This window comes from Fonticula alba (genome assembly GCF_000388065.1).
Source record: "Fonticula alba strain ATCC 38817 unplaced genomic scaffold supercont2.7, whole genome shotgun sequence".
In the NCBI taxonomy this organism is placed as follows: Eukaryota; order Rotosphaerida; family Fonticulaceae; genus Fonticula; species Fonticula alba.
Genome location: NW_009242977.1, coordinates 856,330 through 863,485, shown reverse-complemented (window position 1 = coordinate 863,485; position 7,156 = coordinate 856,330). Strand labels below are relative to the sequence as shown.

The window sequence follows — 7,156 nt, the reverse complement described above, 5'->3', positions numbered from 1 at the left end:
TGAACCAGCCGAGGAGGCAGGCCCCCTCGGGCAGAGTGGCATCAGCCACAAATAGCAGGCTCCAAGGACTGAGCACAATGGCCCAACTGGTCGGGTCCCCCTCTCCCCCCTGCCCGGCAACCACGGGGGCAACTCGCCCTCTGCCTCCCTCCGTACCGCAGGAGGGCCGATGGAGCAACGGAGCGAAGGCCAAGCAGGCAGGGGGGGGGAGGCATCATCATCGCATAGCCACGGACCCCCGGAGCACAACCCCGCGAGTCCGGACACGGAAAGCGGAGGCCCGCGGTCACTCGGCGCCCGTGCCCCCCCCCCCCCCCCGCTCGCTCACTCATCCATCCACCGATGGACCGGAGGCCACCCGGGCAACACACAGCACCGAGAACCAAGGCGCAAGGAGACGAGAGGAGTGGGCTAGGATGACGCGAATGCGCGTGTGCACACGCCGGCGCCCGGGCAAGACAAAGAGTCTCACAGACCCTTGGAAAGACGGCCTGCGCTCTTTTCCCGGCCTCACCCGCCGGCTCCGCCCCCCCCCAACCACCAGCACCCGGCGCACGCGCACGCCCGCTCCCTCCCCCGCCAGTGTACGGGCTCCATCATCAGGAGAATACCGTTCGGCCACGGCATCTACGCCGACAGAACGCCCCCAAGGGATGGAGTCGTGAGTCAAACCGCTCCATCTGACTTTGTAGATTGCGGGGGCATGGCCCCGGCCAGGGTGCACACACACAGACTTGGCCGCGCGTGCCCGCCCCACACATCAGATTGAACTGGCTGTGTCTCCAGAACACAGGATATAATACTGTTCCGAAGAAGAACCTCCGCGCCCTGGCCGGCGCAATGCGCGTGGCTGGCCCCCGGATGGGCCCGGCCGATACATCCGCAGCACTCCAAGGCCCAAGCACATCTAATATTTGAATATAAATATGCCCCTTTGTCGGGCTCGTGCCCCAACCAACCCTAGGCAGCCACCCCCCCCCCAGGCGGGCCAAACACCATTGTGGAAATGTCGAAAACAAAAGGAAGTTACATTCACATGATATCGCCGATCATCCGGTTGAGGAGCTGCGCCGCCACAAAGCGCGTCCGCTCCATGTCCACCGCCATCAGCTTCCGAGCGATCGAATTTGGCCAGGTCAGCGGGCAGTGCGGGGGTGGTTGAGCATGCGTGCGTGACTGTGTGTCGTGTGTGTGTGGTTCCCCCCCCCCCCCCCCTGCCCCTCCGCCCCCGTTGTCTCCTGTCGCCCATGCCTCGATCGGCGATGTCCGCCGGAAACAGGGGCGGGAGATCGCTCGCCTTACGCTGGCGATTATTCCCCGGGAAAATAAGACAGACAGTCTGCCTGCATGTGCGTGTGTGTGTGTGTGTGTGTGCGTGGGCCCACCCCAGCATGCGTACCTGATGAATGAGACCACCGGGTTGGCTCCGCTCCCGGGCGCTGCGTGCCTTGGCAGCGGACTATCGTGTGTGTGTGTGTGTGTGTGTGTGTGTGTGTGTGTCGATCGCAAGCACATGGCCGGATGCACGAGGTCAGAATCGCTGCAGGCCCAGGTGAAGGGAAAAAAGCTCGAGCAGCGGCTCCCTTGCCCGGTGGCCGCCCCCATGGCCCCCCGGCGTGGCCCGGTCATATATGGCAGGACACGCACCTTGGCGTTTTCCGGCGCCCCGGCCCGAGGCTTGGCATCGGCCGAGAGGTCGTGCGAAAACTTGCACATGTTCCCGCGCTTGCATGATCCCTTGCGGAAGAAGTGACACACCCGGACGGTCGGCTGCTTGGGTCCGGCGCTGGCCGGGTGCTCGGCCGCGCCGGAGGGCCCAGAGGTCGTGGCCACGGGCGCCTGCTCAAGGGCAGCCTTTTTGGCTTCGACACGCGCGGCCGTGGGCCACCGGGCCCGGCGCTCGGCCTTCCATGCCTCGATGGCCTCCGGGGTGTCGAGTTTGGGGATCCTGCAAAAGGGCACATCGGTTAGCGACCGAGGCTCCCGGAAGCCACATCCACAGCGGGGATGTCGAATGGGGCACAAGGGCGTACCGGTATCCGGCGGCCGCAGCATAGGCAATGGCCTCCATCTTCATGGACTCGATGCGTGCTTTCTTGGCGGATCTAGCGAGGAGGGCGAGTCGGTCAGTGGCCGCATTCGGGGGGGGGGGGGGGGCGGAGCTGTGGGCACAGGCAAGATCCATGGAGCGCACTTGTCGCCGGCACCATCCTCACCGTCCTCGCCGTCGTCGTCGTCGTCGTCGTCGTCGTTGTCATCTTCCTCTTCATCCTCCTCCTCCTCCTCCTCGGCCCCGTCGTCTTCATCATCCTCGTCGTCCTCCTCATCGTCAATCGGCTTGTGAGGGGGCCCGTCCGAAAGATCGCCGGTTGGGGAGAGGGAGGACCGGGTCCCCGGGTTTGGTGCCGAAGCATCCCGGGCTCGATCAAGGGGTCCCATGGTTGTGGCAAGCCGATGGGGCTGGAGACAGGGCCGCCGCCGAGACCGGGGGCAGGGGAGAGGGAGGGCAAGAAAAAAAAGCGCCGTGTGTGGAGCGACCGACGCCCGGGGGTGTGTGGCTGGGGGTGCGTCGATGCGTGCGAGTGTGTGCAGGAAAGAAAAAAGAAGAAAGTAGAGCTGTCTATGCGTGTGGGCGCGTGGGTGCGAGTGCGGTGGATGCGAGCGCGGGAGGGGCGGGGGATTACGGCATACCCCGGCGCATGAGGCAGCATGCCGGTCCGAGATGAGGGCCGCTGTGCTGGCGCTCACCCGGCCCGGCGCTTGTTTGCCTCGGCGGGCGTTCAGTCGCGCCGGGGATCGCCCTCATGGGCCCGGGTCGCGGGCATTGTGCCGGGATTCATGCTGCCAACGGAATGCCCCGGCAGTGGTCGCGCGTCTTGGGGACCCGTTGGCTCTAGTCTCGGGAAAAGGGGGAAGGGGGGGAAGGGCGGGGGGGACGAGAAGGCGCGCGGGGTGTCTCTCCGCCTTTTTCGTGTTGTTGCCTGGCAGACTGGTGCCCGTCCGGAGATCGCCCGCACCGTCGGCCGTAGGGGCAGTCGGTGCTCGAGCACCGCCCCCCCCCCCTCCCCGCGGGCTGCATGGCGGCCCTGCCCGCCTGCCCCCTCGCCTTCCTTGCCCTGGCTTGTTCTCGCCGGAAGGCCGTTGCGTGTCGCGCATCAGACTGCAAGGTGGCCGGGCGGGGGACAAAAAAAAGAAGATACATTTAGCCCCCTCGCCCCCCCCCCCCTTCCTGGCAGATGGAAGGGAGGGGGCGGGAGGGGGGGCCGGGGCGGAGGGAAACATGTGTACATGGACGGGCGGCACAAAGGCAGGAAAGGCAAGGGCGAGCGCGGCCGCGCGCTGGAGTGTGGGCGGGGGGAGAATTGTGTGGCGGCTCTAGTGCTTGATGGGCGGAAGTGGTAGTGCGGCCACTGACGACCAGTCGATCTGGCTCTCGATATCTTCATCGATTTCACCGACAACCGCGCTGGGTCGAAAGGCATGCCCGTCCGAGGGAGGTCGTGGTCAGGGCCAATGTGTGCATCCATGGGCAAGGGTCAGGACCAGGGACAAAGGGCGGCGGCGGCAAAGGCGGCGGCAAAGGCGGGCAAGTGGCTAGGTGAGGGCGCAAGGGCGCAACAGGGTGCTGGTGCGACACGCACACATTGTCTCCGCGGACGACCATCGTCCCGAGGGAAATCTCCTCAACACCCTCGCCCTCGGCGGCCGGCTCGGCCATGAAGGTCTCACCAGCCCCTTCGGCCGGCGGCAAGCCTGAGCCACGGAAGAGACGTTCCCGCAGGTCCGACATGGTGAGATTCATGACCGTGTCTACACCGCGGAGTTTTCCCTGGAGGCGTCGGTGTACAGGCGTGCACAAGTATCAGCAGGTGTGTGTGTGTGTGTGTGTGTGTGTGTGTGTGTGTGTGTGTGCGTGTGCGTGTGTGTGTGCGTGTGCGTGTGGAGAGAGGGGAGATGGGGGAATTGAAGGGTGGTGAGTAGGAGAATAGTTTGTATGGCAGGGGTGGTCGATGTGGAGAGGCGGAAGGGGAAGGAACGACGAAGGACGTTGTTCTTGTTTGCGCACGATCAGGACCCTTCCCTCGCAGGTCATCACGAAAATATTCCCTTTGGCCGGGTGGGCAGGCAGGAGGACGGGAGTCGCGGCAACACTTGTCAGAGCAGGATAGCCGGAAGGAGGGAGGTATGGGGCAAGCGAGTGCAAGGCAGATGCAAAAGAAAGGCAGAGGGGGACGCACGACCAACAAGTCGCTGGAGCTCGTTGCTCATGGTGTAGCTTGGGCGTGTCTCTTCTCTTTGGCCGCGGGGCGGGCGGTCTCAACAGGGCAAGTGGAGGGAGAGTAGCAGGGGGGGGGGAGGAAGGAGCAGGGAGAAGGAAGAGGGGGCAAGAGGAAAAAGAGGAGGAGAGGGAGGGAGGGAGGGGTAGGCAGGTGGTGGCTGGGCGGGGCGGGGCGGGGCGGGGGGGGGTGTGCTCAGAGCAGCGCGGGCGGCCGGCTGCCAAGTGGGCGGCCTTTCGGTGCTCATCCTCGGGCACGGGTGTTTGGCTATGTCTAGCCCCCCCTCCTTCCCCGGCCGTGCGGCCGGCGGCCCTGTGCCCCCGCGCTGCTTTCTCCCTGGGCATGCCGATAGGCGTGTGCGCGCCCCCGCGCGCAGTCTTTGCGAGAGCCGGGGGTCGGGCGATCAGTCCTCGGCATGTGCATTGGCACTTCGTATGCCCCGAGCTGGCGATCGGTCTGCCGCCTGCCCCTTCGCCGCCGCTGTCAGTGGCCCTTTTCCGCGGGTGGCCCGCCCGAAGGGCCGGCAGGCACCCCCCGGCAGATCGCTTCCCGCTCGCCCCCCCCCCCCCCTTCTTCTCGGAAACATGCGGCTCAGCCTCTTGCTTCTGATCGTCGTCGCCCTCCTCCATCGGGCCCTCGGTGCCCCGGTGAGCATGGGGTGCGGCTGCTCGTCGGCCGCCCTGGCCGCGTCTCGCCCGACCCCGGGCCTGGGACGGCCGGCCGTGTGCGCAGCTCGAAACCTGGACCTCGACCGGGCGGCCCTCATGGAGCGCATGGCCCGGGATCTGCCTCGCCCGGCGGATCCCTCGCAGCAACTGGTGCTCTTCCCCCGGCCAGGGGGCACGGCCGGGGCCGGCTGCGGGCCAGGGGCCGTGCGCATCGGCACCGCCGAGGCGCCATACATGCATGTGGATGGCGAGTTTCCGCCCCGATGCGTGGTGATTCCGCCGGATGTGGACACTGTCGGGCCCTGGCCCGGGCGGTTGCCGGCCGGCGATTCCATGGCCACCAACCCGCGGCCGCTCTACGTGCAGGCCGGCGAGGTGACCGCCGCTGCGTTTGCCCACTTCTCGCTCGCCAGTGGTTATGTGAGCACGCGCGAGCGGGATCCCCACCCAGATCGCGGGGGCTTCGTGTGGGAGGGCCTTCTCAGCCAGGTGCGCATATCTCCCCCCACCCCGCCTTCATGAGGCCTCCTGGCCGCCGGGGTTCCCCCCCCCCCCCCTGCTCGCCTGGTGGCGATCGCTGACTTCGTCCTGACAGCCCGGGCACTCGCCGGCGCACTGGGCCCACGATGCGGCCTTGCTGCAATCCAGTGTCCCATGGTGGCGTCTTGTCGACCGAGCCTTCTGGCACTCGCCGGAAGGGGAGGACTCATCGCTGGTACGTACAGCCGACGGCCGGCTCCCCCGCCGGTCCATGCCAGATGGCATCCTTCGCTGACCCTTCTGGCTTGCCTCGCCCTGCTCCGGCCTGGTTCCTCCTCCCAGCTCGACGGGCCGCTGGGCCGTCGAGTGGACCACCCTGTGACGCATGTGTCGCTGGAGGATGCGGCGGCCTTTTGTCACTTCTACGGCATGCGCCTGCCGACCGAAATCGAGTGGGAATGGGCCGCGCGGGCGGCACGCCATGCCCCAGAGCGCCGGCGGCGTCTTGCTCCCCCGGGGCCGGCCTCCCCGGGCGACGCGCCGCCCTGGCAATTCCCCTGGGCCGCGGCCTTTGACTGGCCCACGGTGCGCCAAAAATGCCCCTGCCCCCTGTGGCGCATCCGCTTCCCCACCATGTCCCATGGCGCCGAGTGGCCTGCCCAGCTCCCCCACTGACATTTACCCGTTCACCAAGGGCACGCCACGGGCCAATGTCTGGCGCGGGGACTTCCCGGGGAACAATGTCGATCTCTCGGAGGCGGGCTTGGTGTCTGGCGGGGATGGCTGGCCCGGGACGGCTCCGACGGGCGCCTTCCCGGCCCAAGTGCCCGCCCCCTTCCCGGAGCACACTCTCCGGCCGGCCGGCGGCCCGGCGTCTGCCCCGGTTGCGGGTCTCTTCAATCTAATTGGCAATGTCTGGGAGTGGACAGCCACGTCGCGACAGGGCCAGCCAGCAGGGGGTGCCGTTCTCGAGGAATTTGTCCTCAAGGGCGGGTCGTACATGTGCCATCCGGTACGCCGGTGCTCGTGTGCTCGTGTGCTCGTGTGCTCGGTCACTTGCACTTCCGCTCGCTTGTTTGTGTTACTCCCGGGCCGGAGCCCGTTGGGGGCCCATTGTGGCGGCCCATGGCCTCCCCTTCTGCCCTGCCCCCCCCCTCCCCCCCCATGACCCACGGTCGTTGACTAATGCCGCATCTTGTCCCTGTCGCCCCACTTTGCCCAGTCGTTCTGCCATCGGGCGCGCATCGGCGCCCGGTCCTTTGCCTTTGGCCAGCTGCCTGGGCCGATGGCTGTCGAGGATACCGAGCAGCTGGCAACAGCCACGGGAAACCTGGGCTTCCGGTGTGTGGCCGACCGGCCGCCACCGGGGTATGTCCCCGTTTGAGGGCCATCTTCGACCCCCCTTCTCCTCTGGACCTGCCCCAGCCACGTGTCCGGAAAATAATCCCTCCATTTGCATGCTGAATGGTGCCCTGCCCTGCCCTGCCCTCTCTCTCTCTCTCTCTCTCTCCCTCCCTCTCCCACCCATTTTATGCATGCTGCCTTTCCGGCCCCGCGAGGGAGGGGGATTGTATTGGAGAAAAGAAGGCGAGGCCCGCGGGGTGAGGATGATGGATGCGGGCCGCCAGCTTGTGGGCCCATTTGCACGTGCGACACAGCGTCAGGCAGTGGGTAGGAGGAGGAAGAAGGGGTGCGGGGGGGGGGGGGGGGGGGGGGGGGGGGGGGGGGGGG

At 67.1% G+C, this 7,156-nt stretch overlaps 4 protein-coding genes across 4 annotated transcripts in view; 1 reads left to right on the top strand and 3 right to left on the bottom strand.

The window, feature by feature from the left end:
- Positions 1-1,032: 1,032 nt before the first annotated feature.
- H696_04393 (hypothetical protein) lies at positions 1,033-2,753 on the bottom strand (the record flags this gene model as incomplete). Its single annotated transcript, XM_009498269.1, has 5 exons — positions 2,195-2,753; positions 2,034-2,105; positions 1,648-1,948; positions 1,400-1,459; positions 1,033-1,110 (listed from the first exon to the last, which is right to left on the bottom strand). Exons 1-5 carry the CDS (start codon positions 2,437-2,439, stop codon positions 1,033-1,035), a joined length of 756 nt encoding a protein of 251 aa, XP_009496544.1. The 5' UTR covers positions 2,440-2,753.
- Positions 2,754-3,249: 496 nt separating this feature from the next.
- H696_04392 (hypothetical protein) lies at positions 3,250-4,455 on the bottom strand. The gene is made up of 4 exons (XM_009498268.1): positions 4,239-4,455; positions 4,067-4,107; positions 3,642-3,829; positions 3,250-3,466 (listed from the first exon to the last, which is right to left on the bottom strand). The coding sequence occupies exons 1-4, from the start codon at positions 4,267-4,269 to the stop codon at positions 3,376-3,378; spliced, it is 351 nt and encodes a 116-aa protein (XP_009496543.1). The 5' UTR covers positions 4,270-4,455; the 3' UTR covers positions 3,250-3,375.
- Positions 4,456-4,825: 370 nt separating this feature from the next.
- On the top strand, positions 4,826-6,926 carry H696_04391 (hypothetical protein). Its single transcript, XM_009498267.1, has 5 exons — positions 4,826-5,434; positions 5,541-5,660; positions 5,768-6,010; positions 6,120-6,437; positions 6,648-6,926. Exons 1-5 carry the CDS (start codon positions 4,862-4,864, stop codon positions 6,807-6,809), a joined length of 1,416 nt encoding a protein of 471 aa, XP_009496542.1. The 5' UTR covers positions 4,826-4,861; the 3' UTR covers positions 6,810-6,926.
- A 28-nt stretch (positions 6,927-6,954) lies between these two features.
- H696_04390 (hypothetical protein) overlaps positions 6,955-7,156 on the bottom strand; it is a gene marked incomplete at both ends in the record, with an annotated part of 4,318 nt that continues 4,116 nt past the window's right edge. The window contains one exon of the mRNA XM_009498266.1: positions 6,955-6,967. Coding sequence (XP_009496541.1) covers positions 6,955-6,967 — 13 coding nt within the window. The remainder of the gene's footprint in view (positions 6,968-7,156) is intronic.